General features: G+C 38.7%; 1 protein-coding gene across 4 annotated transcripts in view; it reads right to left on the bottom strand.

Annotated features, from left to right (window-relative positions):
- VPS13A (vacuolar protein sorting 13 homolog A) overlaps positions 1–26616 on the bottom strand; it is a 155035-nt gene that overhangs the window by 5302 nt on the left and 123117 nt on the right. For 2 of the 4 annotated variants that reach the window (XM_081930331.1, XM_081930332.1), the window contains exons 56-69: positions 25010–25156; positions 22533–22614; positions 21611–21680; positions 21306–21414; positions 20524–20637; positions 17990–18135; positions 17815–17896; positions 17324–17437; positions 15511–15586; positions 15240–15403; positions 13493–13538; positions 12718–12841; positions 10991–11105; positions 2631–2716 (exon numbers count right to left, since the gene is read on the bottom strand). In XM_081930331.1, the coding sequence (XP_081786457.1) occupies positions 2631–2716; positions 10991–11105; positions 12718–12841; positions 13493–13538; positions 15240–15403; positions 15511–15586; positions 17324–17437; positions 17815–17896; positions 17990–18135; positions 20524–20637; positions 21306–21414; positions 21611–21680; positions 22533–22614; positions 25010–25156 (1475 nt within the window). Of the gene's footprint in view, positions 1–2630; positions 2717–7834; positions 8375–10990; positions 11106–12717; positions 12842–13492; positions 13539–15239; positions 15404–15510; positions 15587–17323; positions 17438–17814; positions 17897–17989; positions 18136–19032; positions 19960–20499; positions 20638–21305; positions 21415–21610; positions 21681–22532; positions 22615–25009; positions 25157–26616 lie in introns of those variants that run through there. The other 2 variants (XM_081930333.1, XM_081930334.1) reach the window with 2 other exon arrangements.

The following is a 26616-nucleotide window of genomic DNA, read 5'->3' as shown; positions in this document are numbered from 1 at the left end:
AAAAATTAAAAGTTGCCTTGTTATCACCCAGTTTGATGGTTTATTAATTCCACAATGAAATACACACATATGGATTTGCACAATGATGCCAGTGGAACCTAATCATATATGTGTGTATATTAATTCAGTCAAAGAAGACAACTACATTCTTCTTTAAAGATGCAGAAATCAATATATAATAAGGAACAGCTGGCATATAGAATGATAACCAGGCAGCAGCAATAGTTGAACTGAACACATACTTTTGTTCAGTCACGTTCTAATAATTAAGGTCAAAACAAAAAAAACAAAAACAAAAAAAACAAGGGTTCCTGCGTCTTCACTGAATTGAATTTGTTAGTTCCTTGAAAAAGCTTGTAGGGTTTCATGTTTCAATAATATTTCAGTTAGAAAATAAAGCAAGTTTTGTCAGCCAAAACTCTGGTCAGGATCCAGAGAGGTGCTTTATGCATGGTTAATAACATTATCCGTCTAATGGTAGCGGGATATTTATGCCATATTATGAGGTGCATCTGAAATTTCCTTCAGTTTCAGAAGCATGATGGGGTGGGGATAATGTTTGAGAAACATTAAGGCGTAAATTCCCTTGTAAATGTGGAATTACAGTGGTACTTCTGGTTGCGAACGGGATCCGTTCCGGAGACCTGTTCGCAACATGAACAGCGTCTGTGCGGGTCGCGATTTGCCGCTTCTGCACATGCGCGTGACATCATATTGCATGTCTGCGCATGTGCGAGCGGCAAAACCAGGAAGTAACCCTTTCCGGTACTTCTGGGTTGCCGCGGGACGCAACCTGAAAACACTCTACCTGAGGCAAACACAACACTAGGTATGACTGTAGTTATGTGGAGTGGTATCCAATTGTGCCTATCCTTCCAAATTTGCTCTGGAAATCTGAGAAACCCTAGAGAATATTTGAAGTGGTGTGGGAAACTGCAGTGGGGAAGGCAGGAAAAGGAAATGAGCGTGCACAATATTGGATAGCAACAGTGGCTTGGTGGGGGGAACCTTAGCTGTATACCTTCAAAGTGACATACTATTTCTTATGCAGGGGTGCCAACTTGAATAAAATATGGGGGCGGGCAGGTAGGCCCCACCCTGCATAATCAATCACACGATGTGGTGCGCACACACTATTTGAGTGGCAGTGCCTATCAAGCTGGGGGGTGGGGGCAGACCTCTCAAATATTTTATTGGTGGGGGGCAAAGCCCCCACAGCCCCAAGGAATTGGTTCCTATGTAAGAATAAAACTAATGCACTACCGCTAAATATATATTCCGCTGATTTCAAGGTGCCTGTTCTAATAATCAAACAGAGTTCCTGTTGCTTTCCTATTCTGTTTCATAGGGCCACTGAGATGTGAATACAGGGAGTACTGATGTACTGAGCCCACATCATGAAGGGGGCCCAGACTCTGAGCTTCCATTCATTATTTTTTTAAGTCTCTAGCCCTCCTGGAAAGCAAGTTATGAAACAAAATGCACAGGTACCCTTCTAAGTGATTTCTCTGAGATGAGCCAACCTGACTGCTCCCACCTTTTAGTGTCGCCAATGAGTGAAGTTAGGGCTGAGATAGACGAGTGAGTTGTTTGGAAACCAGGTGATTGGAATCCCTGGAATCCAAAGGAGCTGCTGTTTCTCCCTCCCCTTCTGTCTCATTTTCCAGCCCTTTGTATCTAAGTAGTTTGTTCTTTTATCATCTAAGATCATATACTTAAATGTTATTTTCTGCAAATACTACTACACAGTAGGTGTTAAAGAATCCACCTCCTCCCTGAAAATGGCAAATATAAAATGTGAAAACTTTGCAAAGAGGTTTAGGCATGTTTTCTGCCATGTCATTCTTGTGCCTTTGAGGCTGGCAGAAATTCAACATGTTAAGTATTTTCCAGTATGAAGATACAATTATATATATGTTTATCAAGCATATGTTATTCATGTTCTGGAGAGCTCTCGATGCTACCTGCAAAAAAGGACACAAATTTGCATATGACACAAAGCATAGCTAAATTTTATGCAAATTGGTTTCCTTTACAAGTAGCTCAGATATCCCACTTCCCATGCTGTGCACTGAGCACAGAAAATCCTGTTGGCGCCCTTACTCTTCAGTCAAGAGAGGCAGAGACATTGCAAATTTCTTTATACTCATGGAACTGTCTCTTCTACTAAATTGAACAAGGAAGCTTTCGCTGATGTAGTTTCAATATATATGGACACCTGCACCCACAAGGAACTACTTAATTGAAGCACATCAGTTAGAAAAGTTCTTAAGAGAGAGAATGAAGGAGGGCTTATCCCAGGAATTGTTATTCCGACTACCATTTATCAGTTCCAGATTTTCACATACACACTAACAATATAAACACAATCTCCAGTCTTAACTACTGTGAAAAGTCTAATCAAGTGCTTTGAGGTAACATAAAAACATTCTAAATCTTGGTCTTCTGTTGTAAAATATAGCCTTCAATATCTTTACCTTTAAGGACGATTGGAGTTTCTTTCATTTAAATGTTAAGGGAAAATCTAAACACACTGTTTATGTTATATATATTATTACTGAGTGAGCAAAAAAACAAGTGTAACAATGCATGCAGCTTATAAAGTTAACTGGACAAATGGCGAACCTTACCTCTTTGTTACCATTAGTAAATCTGTACTATTAACCATTGCATGTGTAAAGTATCTCAGTTTGGCAAATCTTCCATTTTCAATATTCTAAAAGAGAAAGACAGTTGTATAGAATTCCCTAGAGTATAGAAAGTTCTTTCTGAGGAAAATATTAATGTCTAACATTATTATTAATTTCAGCTTACATTATTATTAATTTCAGCTTATTATAAAACATGTATACATCACATATATTGAGGACATTTAATATCTGCCATGATTAAGAAGAACTTTCACACCTAGTAGTACTGTAATAGAGAGTTGACCTAACTGTAAACATCCTTCCACATGATGCTTCATCATCCTGGAATGTGAAAAACCTTTTATCTAAAATTATGAGTACATCATATTGGGCTATTCAGATGTTTATAACCTTGAAAGTACTATGCTATAATACTCAAAAGAGAAGACCATTCAAATTCAACCTGAATTGTTACAGAAACCATTTCTTATTGTATTTCTCAGTAAATGGAATACATCTATGTAAATAATCATGGTTTCAGACATAAGCGTCCAATCATATATGATGGTTTTAAAGGAGTGAACTGTTTTTGAGGCATGCAATCCAGACTGGTGGATCTTCCTTAAACCATAGCTGATTTTTTTTTAACTTGAAGTGAATAAAAATAAGCTGCTGACCTCTGACTCATAGTACCATCCCATGCTGAAATGTTCCTCAACTGTTTATATACAGTATTTTCAAAAAGTGTCAAGCACAAATGTTACATCATGTTATCAGTCCCCCCACACCAATGAGAGAGAGAGAACCAAAAGTCCCCAATTCATACACTCCCTAAAGTCAAACAGCAATACTTTATATTGCATAAAAATTCAATCATCATACATCTATACATAAAATGGGTGGTTTGTTTTTACAGAACAGGCCTGATATATTTAAATGTTTTCTTGAACTAAAACCAAAAGTTTAATTTAGATTTTAAATTAGAATGAAAAGGAAATAATAAGGAACAACATTTTAAATCCTTTAAATACAGCATAGAAACAATTTTGGTAGTGCATTTAAGAGAGTGAGTAGATTGTAAGATAATTATACTTTATAAAAATGCTAATTTTTCACTGCAAGTTCATTAGAAGAAATTCTACAAAACATACAAAACACTGCAATCCATAATATATTCCAAACTAGCCACTGATATAGAACCATTTATTATATAGTAGACAAGGTGAATCTGAGGATTCCAATACACTAGCAATATCAGGTTTGCTTTGTAGAACTTATTTTTTAATCCAAGCAACCAAATTATTTCACAAATTAAATCTCAGCAATCCTCACAAAACATTATCCACACATTGTCTACGGAGGGGGGAGACAGAGATGGCAGTGGGGAGATTTATACTTCCTACCTCCCAGCTCACACTCTTCACATGGCTCTAGCTCTAGAAATACTTCATTCAGGTTATATGTGAACAGACATTTCAGACTTACAAATTTATGTGAAGTGACAGAACAAAGGAAGCAAAATAGCAAATATTTCAGCTGCTTAGGGAAGTTCAGTGCATCTCTTTCCCAAGGAGAAAAAGCAGTTACCAGAGAGGTCTTGTTTAAGGAATCTTGGCACTGAATATGACTGATGAGCACCCTAAAATACCTCATTTCAACTATGTGATTCCATTGTGGATTGAAGACTGGATGGGGCAAAAAAAAAAAAGTGTATCAGAAACCTGGTGTTAACTGGGTTGAATTATAAAGAGTTCTGCCTCATCATTCAGCTTTTCTTTTGTATTTTTCCTTCCATGTTTTTCACCTGCTCTTTGCTGCTTGTTATTACCACTCTTTTAAATGCCACCTTACTGTCATTTTCATAATTCATTTTGAAACTGAAAGTTCAATACTTAGCAGAGCCCATTACTTGCACGAAGTGCTTAATTTTTGAATGCTTTCATGCATCTTGATTATATCATTTAATTTACTCAGTCACCCCCACTAAGCATTCACCCCTCTTTATCCTCCAGTAGCCATTGACCAACATGCCTGGTGCTCTCTTCAAGCAAATGCAAGAATGGCTTACTTGCTCGTACCACTGAAAGACACATATTTTTTCCAAGGCAAAAGAGGAAGGACTCAATAACAGCATTATTCTGACTAGTAGTGCCACTAAATCACATCCTGAAGCTACTCCTTACTCTATTAACCACACTTCTTCTGGATTGGGTTATTTGAACTGGAATCACAACAGTGCTTTTGGAAAGATGTTCAGAGTAAAGAAAAGTGAGAACAATAGAGAATGGCAGCCACATAGTAGTGCAACAATTGGTTACTGCTATATCAAAACGTCAGAAAGGTAATCTGTGTAGTGGTTCACCATTTTTTACACACAGATCTCCTTTGATGGATCCTTCTTACTGTCTCTTTAAGGCTTTGACATTGAAGAAGTTATACGCCAAACAATATACAATTTATATATATCCCCAATCACTTATTCTGGAAATTGTGGTTGGGGATCTAAATACATGTAAACCTTTCATATGTTAAACTATTTATAAAGACTGTTGTGTTGGCAGCATGTATCCTGTAGGAAAAAGACCAAATTTCACTGGAGGGGTGGAAATGGAAAAGAGCACTAGGTAAAATGTTCTTCAGTCTTCCAGTAGAGTTACAATCATCCGTCAGACAGCTGTAAAAGAAGGATTCTGCAAAGTCAGCTGCTGTGACCCGGAAGAAGGACACAGTTGAACCTTCGTTTTCACTGCAGTCAGTCTACTTCACCATCAGTAGTTTTTATCCCTCAACATTTCTCATAACTATTTCCAAGCCTGGATTGCACCATCACTAGGGAGACGAGCTTGTTTCTGTTCTGTACAAAGATGCTTACCCATTTGCCAATTTCCAAACTAGGTGCCAAGATTCTCTTTCCTGAAAATCTGTTCTGTACTATATCCAGGTTTTACATGGCCTTTAGGCAAGTTGTCCCCAGTGGGCTACCCTGGCTAGCACTGTCAACACTGCTCACTTGCTGGCCCTCTGCTTTCAGGCCCAATCTGCATTACTGCCTACAAGAAGACAAGGCAAGCGGAGGTTACTTCCCCTGCTGCTCCTTTTGCTTCCTGCACTCTTAAGAGGACAGGGAAACAGGTAACAACAGCATAAAGGAGCAGGGCAATGGGCTTCAGGGGCCAGGAGGGGGGTCCTTGCAGAAATGCTGCCCTGATTCTAGCACCGAATCTGCGAATCTAATAGAAATCTTATAATTAAAATATTCTGATATAAATTGGTGTTGGAATTGTAATTCCCATTGTAGGCTGCTACCTCCACAGCTCATTCAGGGCGGATCTACACCCATGGTTTTGAATGCTAAAAATGAGTTAAAGAATAGCTGAGATAACCATATAGCCATATGAAGTTGTTTTCTAATGTTAATAATGCATTATTAAAATGTGACACCAGATCGCACTGCAGAGCTACCCCCTTCGAGAAACTGGGTAGACCTTGTGGAGAAGGAAGCAAAAGAAAAACCAAATGTATTGATGTTTTAGAATAATTAAAATATTGTTTTCATAACATTTAAAAGGTGAGTGTAGTTACACATCCATTTATGTCCTAGGGTCTACTCTGAGTAGAATTAATTTTGGCCATCGCCCTCAATTTTTCGAGAATGAGAAAACTGGCTATTTATATTTCCCTCACTGTTTCTAGCCTAGAATAGTGCATACTATTTTGTTTTACAACCACATAGTTGATCTTTATTTTTAAAATACCCAAATATTCCCCCTTTCAAAATATTATTGTCAATTTATGCATGGAATTTAGTGGTTCTGACCCAATTGTACTTTGCTTATATTGGATAACCTCTTATACTGAACACACACGTACAACCAAACAGCTCATGCTTGGGTTTGCTTAAAGAGGAAAGCCTCATGCTGTATGATATTTCTGTAGCGTAATTTTATATTAATACATACCTTTTATAATAGTCATATGCCTTTTTGTATTTATCTTTTTATGTGCTTGGTCATTTAGGAAACCTGGAGTGTACATGTGTATAACATTCATACAAGTCTAATATTAAATATATAAATGCATATAATATGCACAAATTGATCATTTTTTGTGTGGATCAATACATAAACCCCATGCTTCTTATTATGATTAGGGAGTGAGATTGTGGTCAGAAAAAAAATATGTGCAGGTAATCCTGACATTCAGATTTCTGAAAACTCCCATCCCTACTCATTGGTCCATAAATCTAAGGAAATAAGCTTTCACAGATGCCCAGTTTCTGACTCTGGCTCATCAGCAGCTGCACTGCTGCAGAGATGACCGTCCATTCCCTAGGGATTACTGAAAAGTAAAAGCATTAATATCTAAGTCAAAAATTTCTTTTCTCTCAGATTCACAAGATAGATAAACCTTGCAATGTTTCAATGATATGCTTACAGAAGGCATGTTCTTATACTATCATAATCACATGGTGTAACTGAATGGAAAGAAAACATCATGAAGCACCTATAAATAAAACATTTAAGTAGAGTAGCAGCTCCTGTAATAGTGATACCCAACAACAGACACTGCTATGCACAGTCCACCACCTAGGCTCCTCCTCACCTACTAGCACAGTGGCAATAAACTCCTTTAGGTCTTTTATATGTCTTCAGTTGCCTTGGTCAGGATGACACTGGTTCCCTACTTTAGCATTTCTGTGTATTTTCCTGTTGTACACTGATCAGAAGAAATGAAGGGCATCTACTCTCTCCATGCAAATTTCTGAAATTCAGTCAAAAGCCTTTACATATTCTTGAAATTCAGTCAAAAGCCTTTACATATTCTTATTTTCTCTGGCAAATTGGCTGATTAGTGGCTGGACTAGTGACTGATAATCAAAATATTTCCAAGTGAGTTTCTCTTCCACGGGCTCTCTTCCACCTTGCAGCACCTTGTGGTTGTAGCCCCTTCACTTAAAAGTCAAATCATCAGTAGTTTCAATTTGAACCACAGGGTTAGAATTAAAAGCCTCATATTTCATACTGTATTTCACAAGATGTTTGAACTAAATGAAAGTTTAAGGCAAAAATGTTAAATTAAGTTTCTGAAAATGAAAGGATGTAAACTATAAATGTGTTTTTAAAAATAAAAGTTGATAAAGCAAGTGACAAATATGTAAGATAATAAATAATGGTAGGGATGTTTGAACAGATCAGATCAATCTTTTTTTATATAGACTCATTTATTGTTATTACAGAATATTCATACACAATTTTCAATACCTAAAACTAAAATTTAACAACAACAATGAACACAGTTATAGGGCAACACTGAGTACTTATATCTAAATGGCATTTTGCGTAAAAATGCACAAATGATTTTAAATTTAATGCATAAAATTAAAATAATGATGTAAATGGAAAATATACTATTTAAAAACAGTATATATTTTGACTGGGGAAAAATCATAGTTACAAGATTATTGTCAAAGTACTGTCAAAGCAACAGCATTCAAATAAAGACAATTAAAACAACAATTTTCTTTGTGTTTGTGCTTAGACTTCATTAGTGTATATTTTTAAACTTACATTTAAGACACAATTGTAAAACAGCTACTATAATTTTTGCTTTTCTGTGGCAGTTAAACTTAAAGTGGCAGCATTTTACTTGATAATTCAGCAGAGAAAGTACATATTACTCTAACTGTCATCATCATCACTATCACTAATATGACACATAGTCCATTTTCTGCAGGCCTGTCTTTTCTGCAAGCATGGTAAGAGAAGAAAGAAGCAGAAGTGTTAGTTGAAGCTGGAAAGTTTAATTATTTGTTATTTTTAAAAATGCAAAAAAAGAAAGATGAGATGCAACTTTTGAATTTTTAGTATGCAGAAGAAGAATTACAAATGTAATCCTATATCACACCACTCACTAAAACAACTCCAAGTTTATTTTTTCTATAAATATATGCAAATCTCAAAACCTATTGCTCAAAAGACTTTGGAACTTACAAAGCACAGTCACAGCTGAACCACAGCTTTCTGTACTATATAAAACCTACTCTATTTGTGTTTTCTATTTTTAGACCACATAGATTTTATAAATCAAAGTATAAAACAGGAAACCTGTGAGTTAGAGAGTTTTCTTTGCACTGATCTGCACACAGATTTGCTTAATACCTTGGAATGCATATAGATAAGTCTCCACAGGCGGAGGAACTCTGCATATGAAAGTTTCTGTACTCATAAATTGCTGGTTCTGCACCATAAATTGCTGGTATCAGTCAGACATTATTCAGTTCCAAAACTGCAATTTGCAAATCTGGTTTACAATAACTGCTTTGGTTTACCATAGCTGCTTCAACTTATGGTGGAGCACATGTAAGCACTCCATACATAAGCTGATCAAGCCACCTTGTGAGCCAATTTTACAACACTACTTAAATTAATTAAGTACCGTAGGATAGGAGAAGATGGTGAAGTCCATCTCATCATTGGCCAGAATCCCCTATGTTTCCCAGACTAAATTGAACAGTCAATTGTAATGATCCTAAATTGCCTCTCCCAGTAAATTGACAGCAGGAAAGGGGTATCAGGACTCAGCCCGTGTCCATTTATCCAGTTCTAATATGTGATCACAACAGACTAAATCTAAGCGTATATGTACTACTAGGGATGGTGGTGCCAATACCAGAGTTCCCTTCCTGCCAAAATCACAGGAGAGCTATAGAATGTATTTCTATGTCTGTCTCACTGTACCCTCAAGTACAGTAAATCTGCTTACAGAAATCTTTATCTGAATATGGAGTGTCTAAACTATTATAAAATGTATTAATTAATCAAAAATAAATCATTGTGACCAATGCTTGCACAACCACTTTCAGATAGTAGGATGTGAACTGAGTGACTGAGTGACGTTCTCCATGCACATGTGGAAGCAGCTGCTCAATTAATTGTTGGGAATATACTCAAATTCCCATTTTTCACTATGAGGCCACAGATTTAACAATTTTGAACTTTCCCAAACTTAACAAAAAGGATCTGGGAATTGTTCTCAATTCAACTGTTCCAATTTATCAAACAAAGAAGGAAAACAGTAACTACACAGTGGCTTGGTTCACACATTATGCTAAAAGAGACTCTGTCTTAGCAGGTAGGCATGAGTGTGTGAGCTCCCAGAGAGACTCTTGCAGCCAATTTGCTCCTTCCATCAGTAGTCTTTGTTTCTCAACATTTCTATACACTTATTTCTCACAACTAATTCCACTACCCACTATCATGTTTCAATTTCATAGTAAAATAAACTCCTTTATTTATTTTTTATTTTTAAAATTGTTCTAGATAAAAACTAGTCAACAATGGCCAATATTCAAAATACTATGAGTTTTATAGACTATAAAAAATAATTTTTAAATAAAATAAAAACCTGTATTGAAGTACTATAGTAACATTTCAAATAAAGACTTCTATAAATATAAAAACATTTCAAAAAGATTAAGTGCATTTCTTTTCATCTCAATATTTATTCTTTGTTGTGTCCCTTCACATTAAGGCATTTGTGTAGGTTATATAGTTAAGGCTTTAGAAAACATTTCAATATAAATGTTGTTGCTTCCCCCCCCCCCCACTACTTTGGATCTGTTATCCTACTTACATCCCCTCACACTGACCATTTCGCAAATCTCTATTTTTATTAAACAATTAAAAAATAGCACTTAGGATACATACTTAACTTTAAGTATGCTTATATGATATCCAAGATCTCTGCAGTAAAAATCCCACACGCTAGGGTTAAAACAAAGTGAAATCAGCTGCAGTAGCTGATTTTTTGTTTTGTTTTCACATTCCTTCCAACCGAAGACTGCTATTTCAGCTGCCTCTCTAAGCTACATTTCTAATGTATTTTAACTAAAAATTCTTATCTTGAAATCTAGCAGCTTTCTTAGGTCTAATAAACACATCTGTCTTGTGGACAGTGCTATCACAGAGAAAATGAGAGGGACAATACAGGCCATCCGGAGCATGCAGAAATGTGCATCCATAGTTCTGCACACAGACACACATGCAACAGATGGAGAGAGAAGGATGCGCCGATAGACTGACTTATTCCCTGTTATTATAAAAGCAGATTATTATTATTTTCAAAAACTTAAATAAAAAATGTCAAATAATCTTGAAACCAACAGGTAACATATACTGTTAATGGAAATTGAAAAAATGGTCTCCACTGACTCAATACTAAAACATTCCTGAATGCATAAATAGGAATAATTGTTCCTAATATTTTTTTTTTAAATATATATGTTTAAGTATGGAAGAGGAATGTATGTGCATGTAAAAAGTGTATTATATTATGTCTCCTTGAAGGTTTAGTTTCTTCACCTGTAACATTTGACTTCCAGCACCGTCTCTTAACCTGTATGGTCGAATGACTCCATCCTCACCAAAGAAGCGGGGAGGACGCAAGCTCATAACATCTTCGGAAGCATTTGTAGCTCTGAGGGGGAGGAAAGTTAAGACAGAAATAGAATAAATATTTTCATGAATATTCTAAAATGTTTTAATAAATTATAAACATCCATATAAAACAAGGTTAAATAGCTAAGCAATACAAATTACAAATTCTGAAACTAGTAAAAACCGTAGCTGAGTCAGGAGGAATGTACTGCCTACGTCTAGACAGGAGGAAAAACTGAGGGAGTCCAGCCTGCTTCCCATAAGTCTTTGCTCCTGTCTAGTGTCTTGCGACAGAGTGAACACCCTTTCCACAAACCAAAACCAGCTCCAGTAGGTTCAGGTAGGTAGCCGTGTTGGTCTGACATAGTAGAAAGTATACAAAAGCTCATGCCAAGAACAAACTTAATTGGTCTCTAAGGTGCTACTGGACAATTTTTTAAATTTATTTTTTATATTTCTAGCTCCAGTAGGTGTATTTCCCATAGCATGGATGTACCAAGAGCCAGTGGAGATCTGAATGCTGGGAAAGAACACTGAGAGCAGGGGAGCCTGAATATCTCTATTATGGGGGAGGCTCTCTCACCACAAAGAAAATCAATCAATCTTTATTACGGTCCAGAGACCCAACAAATCGTTACAATGCAATGCACAATTCAGACAGCCTACCTCCAGGTTAAACAAGCATTTTGTTCAGACTTAAAGATAGGGATCATTGGTTCTTGCCACCACCAATAAAAACTTTGCCACTGCTAATGTTCTAGCGTCTGTCCGGTCTTCCAATAGGAACCTGACATAGTGAGCCTCTGATTTTTCCGGGAAATGTACCAGCAAGGGTAATATCAATTCAGCCCTGGCTTGTTCATATTTCGCACAGTGGACGAAGAAAATAAAACACAGTGGTATAAAACGGTTCATAACAGCAAATTTTGCATAATTCTCTTAGTATGCTATTTTTTTTCTTTGTAGTTTTTAATGGTATAACTATGACAATCTGAAGGCACAGTAAGAAAAGAATGGAGTAAGAGGTAAGGGTTATAGTTTTTTAGTAAAACTTTTTTGAAAAGGCAAAGAAGGAATAAAGGAGAGGGAAATACAGCGAAAAGAAAGAACCTGAGCTCACAAGGCAAAAAAATAGTGTAGAGTAGAAAAAACACATACGCTTTGGGAAATGACAGGAACTAAAGTGAAGGAGTCCGAAGGGCAGAGCACATGCAACTTAGCTAACCCCAACATGTGCCTGTCTTGGATGAATTACAGAACACAACTGTCTACACAGATGTCTCCTATGCCAAGCTGAGAAACATACACTAACACATAATGACATATTTAAAATTCTATTTTTTCAAGTACTTCTATTCCAAGCTAATAATATGTTTCATATTTAGGGGAAATATTTCAAAGAAAAGCAATACAAGTATTATAAAAGTATAATAATACAAGTTTTATAAAATAAAATCATCTGTACAACTGTTGATTTTTTTTTAATTAAAGTTGTTATCATTTTATTTAAAGTACCTGTGTTATCAGCACTGATAATTTTATTAAGGAATGTTTAAATAAAATTACTGATCAAGGGCTGAAATGTGAACAGTATGGCGCAGTCACTTTGTGATGGTGGTGGTCACAAATAATGGTAATAAATACATTCCTACCTTTTAATTCCCTGAAAGGTGCTGCTAGCCATATCTATTATTCCTCCAGTGGGTCTTGCTACAGCTCCCACTAATCCTTTTCCAACGCCTTTGAAGAAACCTGTTGCTCCTTCTTTCTGGGCTCCTAGAAAACAATGACAGCAGCAAACAACAAAACATAAAATAGAATCACAGCATCACAGAATTGTAGAGTTGGGAAGGACCCAGAGGATCACCTGGCCCAACACCTTGCAATGCAGGAATATGCAGCTGGGGACTGAACCTGCAACCTTGGGGTTATCAGCACCACACTCTTAACAAATAAATGAACATCTTTTTAAAGAAAGCATCTCTTATGATTTGCTACAATTAAGGCTAAGGTGTGAGTTATTCCATAAACTTTTCCAGATTAAAGGAGGGCTTTAAGGGAGAGGAAGAGTATAAAAGGTTTCACAAAATGCATATTTGGATCCAAATCAGAGTGCAAGCAGTACTTTCAGCCCTCAGTCTGGTCCTGAAAAAACTTCACCCCTCTCTGTAAGTTCTCCTAAATATTATCAAAATGCACTCCCATCCAGTCACAGCCTGCAAAATGTTAGATAGACAGGCTATTTTGGCTTAGCGCTAATTAAAACTATGACACATTGTATATAACAATTGTAAACATACATTATTTTTGCTTCATTTGTCAGCAGCAGGCAAAAAGTAGCTTGTTTGTTTTTCACATAAAGTATATCTCAGCAAATAGCAGCTTTAGGCTCAAATAACACAGTATGAACTGAGAGAATGATCATACCTCTTATTGGCTTTGTTACTATTCCTGTTATTCCACTGACAAAACCCTGTAAGTTAAAACAAAATGGTATCTCAATTTTCTTCTAAAATGGATTTCTCAGCATGATTTAAGACTGTGAAGTTGATTATATAATAATAATGATTTATTATTAATACCCAGCCTATCTGGCTGGGTTTCCCCAGCCACTCTGGGTGGCTTCCAGCAAAATATTAAAATACAATAATTCATCAAATATTAAAAGCTTCCCTAAACAGAGCTGCCTTCAGATGTCTTCTAAAAGTCCGATAGTTGTTTATTTCTTTGACATCTGGTGGGAGGTATTCCACAGGGTGGGCACCACTACCAAGAAGGCCCTCTGCCTGGTTCCCTGTATCTTTGCTTCTCGCAGTGAGGGAACCGCCAGAAGGCCCTCGGCACTGGACTTCAGGGTCCGGGCAGAACAATGGGGGTGGAGATGCTCCTTCAGGTATACAGGACCGAGGCCGTTTGGCTTTAAAGGTCAGCACCAACACTTTGAATTGTGTCCGGAAACGTACTGGGAGCCAATGTAGGTATTTCAGGACCGGTGTAATGTGGTCTCGGCGGCCGCTCCCAGTCACCAGTCTAGCTGCCGCATTCTGGATTACCGGTAGTTGTAGTTTCCGAGTCACCTTCAAAGGTAGCTCCACAGAGCGCATTGCAGTAGTCCAAGCAGGAGATAACCAGAGCATGCACCACTCTGGCAAGACAGTCCACAGGCAGGTAGGGTCTCAGCCGTCACACCAGATGGAGCTGGTAGACAGCTGCCCTGGACACAGAACTGACCTGTGCCTCCTTGGACAGCTGTGAGTCCAAAATGACTCCCAGGCTGCACACCTAGTCCTTCAGAGGCACAGTTACCCCATTCAGGACCAGGGAGTCCTCCAAACCCACCCGCCCCGCCCTCCTAAAACAGTACTTCTGTCTTGTCAGGATTCAACCTCAATCTGTTAGCCACCATCCATCCTCCAACTGCCTCCAGGCACTCACACAGGACCTTCACCGCCTTCACTCGTTCTGATTTAAAAGAGAGGCAGAGCTGGGTATCATCCACATACTGATAACACCCAGCTCAAACCCCCTGATGATCTCTCCCAGCAGCTGCATGTAGATGTTAAAAAGCATAGGGGAGAGGACGGAACCTTGAGGCACCCCACGAGTGAGAGCCCAGGGGTCTGAACACTCATTTCCCAAGGTACTGGAGCAGGCTTAGGCAAACTCCAGCCCTCCAGATGTTTTGAGACTACAATTCCCATCATCCCTAGCTAACAGGATCAGTGGTCAGGGATGATGGGAATTGTAGTCTCAAAACAACTGGAGGGCCGGAGTTTGCCTATGCCTGTACTGGAGCATAAAAATAATGGAGACTGAATTCCTAATATAAACTTTCACTTACTCTAAATCATAGCAATATTTTCAATCTTACCTTAATTATAGCATGGATCAATAGCAAATGGTGTGGTGGGGCCAGCTCACCTAACCTCCCGACAGCTGAGTCACTGCTGTTTGCAGTCACACTATTTGCATTACACCACCTCCCCATCGCTGTGCCTCTTCCCTCTTTTGCAAGGGAGCAGCAACTCTGCTGTCAGAAACCCACCATGTTCACTTCTGATGTGAATGAGAATATAATTTATGCAGCTTGTGACTGCAACTCTATCTGCCAAAGAACTAGTGTTGAAACCATTCAACCTATCAATATTAAAATATGTTATGTGATGTTTCTTACAGATACCAAGCCTTTTCCACCACGAGTGATACCCTCTTTCAGGCCAGCAGGCTGCCTATTCATGGCTTCCCTTCGCTTCTGCTGATAGTCTTCATCCATAGTTATTGCTGCTACTCCTTTAGCCATAGCACCAGTTATTCTTGATGCAGCACCAGCTAATCCACCTATTAGCATAAGAGATTTAATGAAAAATATTCAATGTTTTAAAGAGTAAAAAATGAAAAGATTACTTTTGCAGCTTTTACCTATGTGTAGAAAAATGACTGCTTACCAACAGCACCACCAACTAGGGCTTTGAGACCCAGTGCCATTCCTTCTACAAACTCTTCTGGACCCTGGATAGCCCCCTAAGAAGAAGAAAGACAAATATCTTTAAAATATTCTGATTGATAACCTACAACCAGTTCTTTTCTGCTAAGAATAATAGAATTGTAGAGTTGGAAGGGATCTGTAGCGTCATCTAGTCCAACCCCCTGCAATGCAGGAATCTCAGTGGATCCAGGACAGATGGCCATCCAACCTCCCGAGGGAGACTGTTCCACTGTTGAACAGCTCTTACTGTCAGAAAGCTCTTCCAGATGTTTCGTTGGAATCCTCCATGTGACAGCCCGTCAGATATTTGAAGATGGGTATTGCATCTCCTCTCAATCTCTTTCCAAGCTAAACATACCTCCTTCAACCTTCCCCCATACGCCTTGGCTTACAGACCCTTGGTCATCTTAGATGCCCTCCGCGACACACATTACAGCTTGTCCATATTCTCCTTAAATTTTAGTGTCCAGAATTGGACACAGAATTCCAGGTGTGGTCTGACCAAGGCAGAATAGAGTGGGACTATTACTTCCCTTGATCTAGACACTTTACTTCTGTTGATGCAGCCTAGAATAACATTAGCTTTGTTTTTGCTGCTGTATCACACTGTTGATTCATACTAAGCTTGTGGCCCACCAAGATCCCTAGATTCTCACTCCTCAAATATTTATAAAGAGTCCAATCTAGCAGTTTGTTGTTTAGTCATTTAGTCGTGCCCGACTCTTCGTGACCCCATGGACCGGAGCACACTAGGCACGCCTGTCTTCCACTGCCTCCCGCAGTTTGGTGAAACTCATGTTTGTAGCTTCGAGAACACCATCGAACCATCTCGTCCTCTGTCGTCCCCTTCTCCTTGTGCCCTCAATCTTTCCCAACATCAGGGTCTTTTCCAGAGAGTCTTCTCTTGTCATGAGGTGGCCAAAGTATTGGAGCCTCAGCTTCAGGATCTGTCCTTCCAGTGAGCACTCAGGGCTGATTTCATTAAGAATGGATAGGTTTGATCTTCTTGCAGTTCATGGGACTCTCAAGAGTCTCCTTCAGCACCATGATTCAAAATCATCAATTATTCGGTGATCAGCCTTTATGGTCCAGCTCTCACTTCCATATATCACTACCGGGAAAACCATAGCTTTAACTATACGGACCTTTGTCAGCAAGGTGATGTTTCTGCTTTTTAAGATGATATCTAGGTTTGTCATCACTTTCTCCCAAGAAGCAGGCAATTCAATACTGCCATCTCCACATGGACATAAACTGTTTTCCAGCAGAATTTTTTGAAATGAACCCTCAAGTACAGTATGTTCAATCTTGCAGAAGTGAAAGCATGTCTGTATTTTGGAACTGTTAAATTTTGCAAGTAGTGTGTCAATGTGTCAAGAAGACTAGGTGAGAAATAATCATACCATTTACAAAATGTCCTTACATTGGCCAAATTATTTTGTCTTTCAAAGTCATATAGGCACTGTCCAATTTAATTCTTTGCTTTGCTGAAGCCCAATGTTAATCATTGTTGTGGTGATAAACCAGATGAATAAAGCTTTTGGATGACAAATTTTAGTCCAGGTGCTCTCATGACAGTCTTGCAATACTCCAAAGGGCATCTACCACAAATTTGTTCCTTCCACCGTGATTAGGCCTTCAAAAACTCAGTATCTTTCTACACTTTTGGAAGAATTTTATGTGAAGTGGCTGTTGCCTTCCACTGTAAATATTTACATACTAGTGCAGCCTGTCTTAGATTGCCTTGAGGAAAAACTAGGTGGAGAACACACCTGGTAAGGTTCATAGAAGAATGCTTCAACTCCTTCAGACAAGTCTCTTATGAATCCAAATGGATTGCCCAAAACATCCAGTCCAAGAATAAGAACATACATTTGCTTAATAGCCTAAAATGCAAATAAACATGTTATAGAAAATATATATTTAAAGCATATAATTTCAGTCTACAAATGAATATACAAATAACTCATTTTTGTGAGTCTGTCTATGCAGCTATTTATTATTATTAATTAAATTTGTATACCACCCTTTAGCCTATGCTCCCAGGGTGGTTCACAACAGAAAAATACAAAACGAGAATACAAAATATGTAATAAAATGAAAACAAACCCCTCCCACAAACACATTTAAAAACCCATAGAACCAACCACATGCCTGGTTAATGAGATTTTTTTTTTTTTGCCTGGCTGGCTGGCACCTAAAGTTATGTAATGAAGGTGCCAAGCAAAATGGTCAATTCATGTTAGGTTCATGATATACTAACCTGCTTTGAATAATGCATAACTACAGCCCACTGCAGTTGCTCTGTAGTACAAAAGTGGTAGTTGAGCTCAAAGAATGCCAATCTAGAACAAGTAAATTACATTAAAATGGCAAAATAAAATATATTCTGTATGTAATGTTTTAATTAAAATCAACTAAGTGAATATTCTACTTACTTAAGAACAACATCCTGCACATCTGTGAGTGTGGCCCCAATACTTTTTAACAAGAGGTTTAGGGACTGAACTGGAATTAGCTCCTTGCGTGTCTCTTCCTTGTTGCTATCGTCTCCAGGAGTGCTAAGTGAAAAACTTAAGTGTAACTGAAATGAGAGGGGGGGAGGGCATGAAAATATGGGAACACCAGTAGTATGTGGGATGCTACCTTAGATCTTAAAAAATATTTTTGCTATGATATTGCATTATTATATCTTACATATAAGTCAGCTTGATAAGAATGTTTACCACAGTTATTGCACAAAAATATAAACCATCAACTAGTATGGTACAAAGTGTATGACTAGGACTATGGATATGAGGTTTCAAATCCTCAAATGAGACCTTGGGACAAGGCTATATAGTGCTGGGCATCTCTCTCACTAGAAGTCCTGGGGCTCTTGTGTTGTGGAGTGCTTCCATACGAGAGCTGCCGTGCACTTTTGAGGCCCTGGTTTGCAAGATCAGCTGCAGCAAAACTAAAACTATTATTATTTATTTATTAAATTTGTATACAACCCTTCAGCTTAAGATCACAGGGCGATTCGTAATGTTAAAATATAAAATGAGAATACAAAATACATAATAAAATAAAAACAAATTAATAACTCCCCTTCCACAAACATATTTAAAAGGCCATAGAATGTTAATCAGCCCAAGGCCTTGTGATAGAGAAATGTTTTCACCTGGCACTAAAAGACATGTAATGAAGGCACCAGGCCAGCCTCCCTGGGGACAGCATTCCACAGATGGGAAGCCACCACAGTAAAGGCCTGTTCTTCTGTTGCCACACAAAGAAGGGGGCACACAAAGAAGAGCCTCATGTGATGGTTGCAGGGCATGGGTCGGTTCATATGGGAAATGGAGGACCTTGCGGTATTGTGGTCCTGAGCCATTTAAGGCTTTATAGGTCAAAACTAGCACTCTGAATTAGGCCTGGAAACTAATAGGCAGCCAGGCTGAATCTGTGTAATACACTCAAACCAACATGCCTTGGTGAGCAACCTGGCCACTGAATTCTGCACCAACTGAGGTTTCCAAACTGTCTTCAGAGGCAGCCCTAATCTAACCTAGAGGTTCCCAACCATACCCTGAAGTTAGACTACCCCTGGCCAGATAAGAGGCACAGCTGAGCCACCAGCTGAAGCGGATGGAAGGCACTCTGCGTTACCAAGCCAATCTGATTCTCAAATGACAGCAAAGGATCAAGGAGTACCCCCAGGCTGCATACCCACTCCTTCAGAGGGAGTGTAACCCCATCTAGAGCAGACATCTCCCATCCATCTGGCAGTACAGAACCACCCCCCTAACAGTGAATCAGTCCTATCTGGATTGAGCTTTAGTTTGCTGGCTCTCATCAAGTCCATCACTGAGGCAAGACAATGGTCCAGCACATCCACTGCCTCACCTGCAGATGTAAAGGAGAAGCAGAACTGTGTGCCATCAGCATATTGTGACATACTCCGAGACTCCATATAACCCCATCCAGTGGTTTCATGTAGATGGTAAACAGCAAACACTGAACTCTGAGGAATGTGACATTGAAGGTTCTACAGGACCAAATAGCACTCCTTAAGCATCACCCACTGGAAACAACCATCCAAGTAGGACTGGATCCACCACAAAGTAGTGCCACCTACCCCTAACTTGGACAGCCCCTCCAAAAGGATACAATGGTTGATGATATTGAAAGCTACTGAGAAGTCGAGGAGAATTAACAAGGACACATTTCCCTTGTTTCTCTCCAGACAAAATTCATTATACAGTGCAACCAAAGCAGTTTCTGTGCCAAAACGGGGCTTAAACCCTGACTGAAATGGATCTAGAAAAATCAGTTTCCTCCAAGAGCACCTGGATCTGGTCCATGACCACCTGCTCAAGAACCATCCTGAAGAAGGGGAGATTGGCAACTGGCTTACTGGCAACTGAATCTAGTTACTTAGACTTTCTGAATCCAGGGAGGATTTCTTAAGGCGTGGTTTTACCAGTGCTTTTTAAACACTGATCAACATTTAAACTAAACGCTATAGCATTTTAACTCCATTTTAATTATAAAGGTAAAAGTGGGAGAGTATTACAAACCAAGAATCTCAGGCTTAAAGTGAGACCTTCTATTTATTCAGAAGGGAACCCCTCTGCTCTCTCCAGGCTGTCCCTCCTGTCCTTTTGGGGCACATCTCCCACAGCAGAAAAGGACACTGACTCCAACTTAAAAATGGGCAGCGTCTGTAGCAACATGTGCAGCACAGATTCCCAGCCTTCTTGGGGTAGAAGGGCTGTGAATGCATTATTGCTCAAAGGAAGGGATATGGATGTACTGTATAAAAATCACTGCAGCTGGGCTTTTTGTAGGTGGAATATGAATGGGCTGGAAGCTGTGCTTCATTCTGAGTAAAGTGGGGTTTCATGCAATAATATAATCACCTTCATCTTCACTCTTGTTCATTGGCTGTGTATTTAAATATCCAAACATAATAGTTATGACATACACATACCTTGATTGGAGAAATATGAAAATATTCATATAGGCTGATTTGTGATGTATCTGTTGATGATATATTCTTCAATTCCTCATGTACAGATTCTACATCCTTTTTGAAGAGTTCTATCTATGAAGATGATGATGATAATAATAATAATTATAATAATAATTATGCCCCGCCCATCTGACTGGGTATCCCCAGCCACTCTGGGCGGCTTCCAACAAGAGATTAAAAATACATTAAAACATCAGTCATTAAAAACTTCCCTAAACAGGGCTGCCTTCAGATGCCTTCTAAAAGTCAGATAGTTGTTTATTTCTTTGACATCTGATGGGAGGGCGTTCCACAGGGTGGGTGCCGCTACTGAGAAGGCTCTCTGCCTGGTTCCCTGTAACTTTGCTTCTCACAGTGAGGGAACTGCCAGAAGGCCCTCGGTGCTGGACCTCCGTGTCCGGGCAGAATGATAGGGGTGGAGACGCTCCATCATTAACTTAAAACCAGCATTTCTTAAAGCCAAATTATACACTACCAGTTTCATGACAAATGGTCTAGCTATTCTGTTGAGTTTAAAGAACCTTCTGGGTTGATGTCAATGTGTAGAAATATTTCATGTTCTATTTCTTATTTGATGACAAACAGTGTTTAACCTTGTTTATATGTCAAATGTAGCACATGTTCCATATTTCTCATTAAGCACCATTTGGTACAAAATATTCAATACAGTGTATAAAAAAAATGAGCCAACACACATTATGGTTTGTTGCTTTTTAACTCCATTGAACAATAATTTGTACCTCTTGATCTTTGGGCACCTCGTCTGCAAGTGTAAAGAATTCAGCCAATGCATAAAGAAACCCAAGATCTAATCGGAGATCCATCTCTTGAATTAGGACCTTAAAATACCTGCAAAATAGTTTTAAAATGTCACATTGCAGAAGCTTTTTTGTTTTTGTTTTGTTAATAATGTCTTTGCCTTTAAAATCTATCAGTTCATAAAAATATAAAAAAAAAATCTATTAATGAAAGTTCCAACTGAATTCATATGGATTAAGTAAAAAGGCAGTCTAGATTTAAGAATGAAAAAGGAATATATACTTACTTTATACGTGATATTTGAGAATGCCCTGCAGTTCTCATGACAATACTGACATCAGTAAAGGGTTTGGGTTCTATGAAAATTCCAAACAGGAAACAGGAGTGCGTAAAAATGACTCATACTTATTTAGAATTCAATTTATTTTGACATGTAAACTATAATATATAGAACTGAGTTCATTTGCAAAGGATATAATGGAAGGGTTGGACAAACCAATGGTCTAAGGTATTAGAGGCATATATGGGAAGAAATGACACTACTTTCTAAAATGAGGAGTGCACATCCACAAATATTTTCAATATAAGTTCAGCAGATATACACTGACTGTGAACAGTTTAATGAAGTTACATAGAAGTTATTTTCAAATTCCAACTGCATCAATTGTATAGGTCTCAAAGTAAGTTCTAGGTTTCCTAAGGGCACTGAGTCCCTTACTGTTCCCAATCCATCCTAGGAGAACATTCTTGCTTGACAATCATATGTTGTCTGCAAGTGTTATCTACAGCTAACAGATTTCAGGGAAAGGTGGTGAATCCTTCATTGCCCCAGAACAAGGACCATGGAAAATACAAATGGCAGAAGCTGTGTCTCGCAGAACCACAGATTACTTCCAGATTAGGACTGGAATCACTTTGCTTCCTAAAGAGACTATATATAGCAATGTCTGACTGGTCTTGTTCTTTGACAAGAACCTATTGTTGTTAAAAAGGAAAAGACAAATGTTTGCATAATATGCTTTCATGAAATGCTGAGACATTTCAACTTCTAGCAAATTTAGGACTATGCAAACCCATCAACAAAATGTAGTTTATTTTCTAATCTTACTATGAATGACTTCCCCCCATGAAGATCTCAATGTTTCCTTCTTCTTAATTATTACAGATGCAGAAAAATAATAACAATGCATTAAACTGTATTAACAAACCTGAATCCAAGGAGATGGACTTGGGAGGTTTAATAGGATAGAACACAAAGGGAAATATGGCTCCAGGAATCTGGTTTTGTATCTGATAAGGGTAATGACAATATGATGCATGTTAGATGTTCATTTGCAAATGCTTATTTTTGTCCTAATTTACAATTATACTTCCTATTAGCTTCTCCATTATATGAAGGCTGCATTCTAAATGTTGAAGGTCTGTACATCATTTAACCTATATTATTCTGAATTCTGATATTTGTAAGATGAATTGAATAAAATACTTGGCACTTAATACACTTTACAAAAACATCTATTTTCAAATTTTTGTCATTTGAAAATTAAAAATTAAAAAATGTTTTTTCTTTTAAAGATGCTTTCAAGAATCCCAGTTTGTACTGATTGTGTTATTTCTGAAATCTTTATTTATTTTATAAAATTTATATACAGCTTGGCTGTAGAAAACCTCAAAGTGGTTTACAGAAAAAAATAAAACAGCAAGGTTATTAGTAAAAACAATTTAAACATTCCAAAATATAAATCAACTAAAAACACAACAGCATTCTAAATATCTGGGTAGGTTTGTCTAAACAAAAATGTTTTTAGCAGGTGCCAAAAAGAGTACAGGGAAGGCACCTGGCAAATGTCACGGAGTTCAAAAATGTAGATGCTGCCACATTAAAATATTGATTTCTTACAAATTTCTTACAAATGCAGAATGGATATTATGTGGCACCTGTAACAGTGCCAGTTCTTCAGAATGAAGTGGTCAAGAGGGCATAATTGCATGGGTTTTATCACAAGAGAAGTCCCACTAAAATTAATGGTCATGACCAAGGCTCAAGGACTATCTCTGCATCCATAGTCTGGCAGCTCATCATGTTGGAAAGTGGGGCAGACAGATTGGCTAGCCATGGCTATGAGAGCAGACCAGGATGCAGCCAATACTGGGCTGGCTCAGCTCTGCCCTCAGGACACCTCATTTTGAAGTTATGTGCTGGACCCTGCAAGAGATACCTCCAGATACCGTCTGCATGCATGTTCAGGACATGAATGGGGCTATCTGTACCGCTGGAATGATGGCGGAAGCAGAAGTGAGTAGAGGGATGCCTCTGCTGAATCCCACCTCATCCCCACAGCCCAGAGTAACTTTGGATTGCAGCCCAAGTTAGCACATTAATTTCAGGCCCTGAACAGAATTCAGTTGCGTGTAATCCATTATCTGTAAAAACAGAATTTTGTTTTACTGTGAATTTCTGTTTACTGGGAATGACAGATGACATTCCTCATATACCTCCAGGATGGTGCTTACTCTTTTCCTTATGGGCTTTCTATGGGCCTTAGGCGCTTCTGACTTCTGTGTTTACGGCAAGGAGCCCTTAACCTCTTTGTGAATGCAGAAGTCTACCCATGAGAGGAAGCCAATATGACTCACACAGAAAGCAGCATGACTCACCCCACCTGCAGAATGAGAGTGTGAATCAGAGGCTCCTGCCTAATAATATCAGGCACTCCAAGAGAAGGCGACATTGGAGTCTGACCAGTAGCCTCCTGTACAATCTTCACGGTCAGAGGTGCAGAAGCAACAGGCAAAGCCATAACGGTTATGCAGGAGCATAGCCAAAAAGGAAGGAAGAAGCTGGTCATGCACAAACTGTCCGTGCACTGATCAACCTCCCAGAAATTCAAAAGGCAGAGGATGTTGAAAGGATTAAAGAAAGCTGAAATTCAAAGCACACTGATCAATGATGCAGGGCGGGGCAGGAACCAAGCAATGATGCTGTGTTTTGGTGTGCAAAATTGCTTAATTAATGGTGATGTTGGGGCGGGCAACATTCTGATCAAAGAGAAAATGGTGCTCCTACTTAGGTAGGTTGTTTTATGAGCAACAAGTGTTTAAACAAAATGGTGGCTCGGCTCAGTATTGTAAATGTAAATGAGGGACCTGCTAAGCTTTGTGCTCTTCAGAAATCAAAGTAAGGGCTCCCAGGGAACCGTGATGAAGTCAAAACACCCCTTGTGAAGACCCATTTCTCCCTCAGACCACAAGGGGGGATATGGGGGGAGGAATAAAAAGGAAATGAAGCATACACACAAACACACAGGGCAAAGGAGTAATGTACTGAAATAAAACATAACCAAAACAGCAGTAACAGTTAAAAACACAACTCACAAAATGTGCAATAAGAAATGTGCAAGACCAAGAAAAGCCAAATATTCAAGAGAGAACAGAAGGCTCCAACTATCACCATCTGCAGGCAGGGCCAGTCTGGTGAGAGGGATGATTCCTTCCCTTGGGAGAGGAGGCAAAAGACTTCAGTGGACCCTGCCTATTCTTTCCAGCAGGAGGCATCCCTATGAGGAATGTCATCCATCATTCTCAGGTAAAAACCCTGAAAGCTACTTTATTATCTTTCTTGTCTCAATTATGATGTTACATTAAAGGGTTTTGAATATTCTTTATTGGTAACCTTGAAACATACTTGTATTCTATAAATCTGGACTCTGAAGGATGACTGATGTTCAGATGTACTATATTGTACTTTTAAAGCTGGCAAGAAGCTTCTTCTCACAGGGATTTCATTTGGTTGAAGCATTTTCATGTTATTACCAGTAGGTGTCAAGCAGACCTGTCATATTGAAAGGAAAAAGATGTCCAGATCTTAATGCCATTTCTTATAAATCTTTCAAATACAATATGAGTCAGAATCTAGCCAAATATAACCACTTAAGTGTCAATGTTATTTAAGGGACACATTTAAGCAAGTACTTAAGCAGCAGTAGAGAATCATTTTTCTTTCAAGGGCTTCTGACACATGAGAGAAGACAACAGGGGTGCTTAGCAGATGTTAGATGTGGTGAAAACAAAAAATATGTGCATTCTGTAACCTGACAGAAGTGTACAACACTTTCTATCTCTGTCACCCCATCCTTTTAGTACATCTCATGCACATACATGCAAAGCAGAAGAGGAAGAAGTACTCAGAGGAGCTGTCTGGAGAGAATGGGTGGTGCCAGAAGAATGCTCTGAATAGAAGCCCTTGTAGAATCAGCAACAGTTCCACTATCTCCTTGGGAGAATAGATTCAATCTCTTCCTTTAAAGAAAGAGTAGAGCTGGAGGTATTTAACAGAAGCAATAATAATTTCATCACATACATGCTCATCCCCTTTTTGCATGGTGTATGCAATCAAATTACTATTGCTTCCTTAGACAGATTTTTTTGTTTGTTAGGCACCTCCAACTCCTTCTTTAAAGGAAGATGGAAGCTAGGGAGGGGTGTGTGAAGAAAGTAGCCTACTATATAAAAGTACAGTTTACAGTAGCTGCTGTGCCCACGTTTGCCTCTGGCACCACCCACCACTAACATGCAGCCCTCAAGAGAATGCAGGTCATGGACTAAAAAAGCTTCCCCATCCCAGTCTATGATGGTGGCATGTCACATTGAACTGAAGTTCCAGGCAAACACAAGTGGTTGTGGCACATATGCTTGATAAAATGCTGGAAATGGGGGCACATATTCATTATACCTCTATCACCAAGACGGAGGGGTGGTGGGGCAGGAGGTTACTGTAAGCAGAATCTTTCTAAAAATGTGCCTGTTGCAACACACGTGACCAGTTAAATGCAGCAAAGGCAGCAACAGTGCAAATGGACCAAAACACAAATAGAAGAAACAAATTAAAAAGAAAAGAAGCAGGAACAAAGGACCTACCTCACTTTCTCAGAGGAAAGTAGCATTCACTCATGTGGTGGTCAAGAACTTTTACCTATTACTAAAAAGTTCTAAATTTTGCACTGCCCTGGTGCTGAATCCATGGGTGGAACCCAGCATAGAGCTAAGGCAAACGTTTTATCAGCCGAAGGATTTCACTTTGTACAACAGGATGTTTCCCCCCAATTCCCACCATGTGCCCCCCTAAATCTGGAGATATGGGGAATGGGGGGAGGAAAGGGGGGGAAAGTCCCATTGTACAAGCAGAAATCCTTATGCTGACAAGCTGCATTGGTAGAATACCAATATAGAGATCATGAAGGAGAACCACAACTGCTGAGAACCAGGGATCAGGGTGCTTATGCCTTTCCCCCC

Source organism: Podarcis melisellensis (assembly GCF_964234715.1).
Source record: "Podarcis melisellensis genome assembly, chromosome: 11".
Classification (NCBI taxonomy): Eukaryota; Metazoa; Chordata; class Lepidosauria; order Squamata; family Lacertidae; genus Podarcis; species Podarcis melisellensis.
The sequence above is the reverse complement of the archived record's forward strand: the minus strand, read 5'-3'. Positions and strand labels throughout refer to the sequence as shown.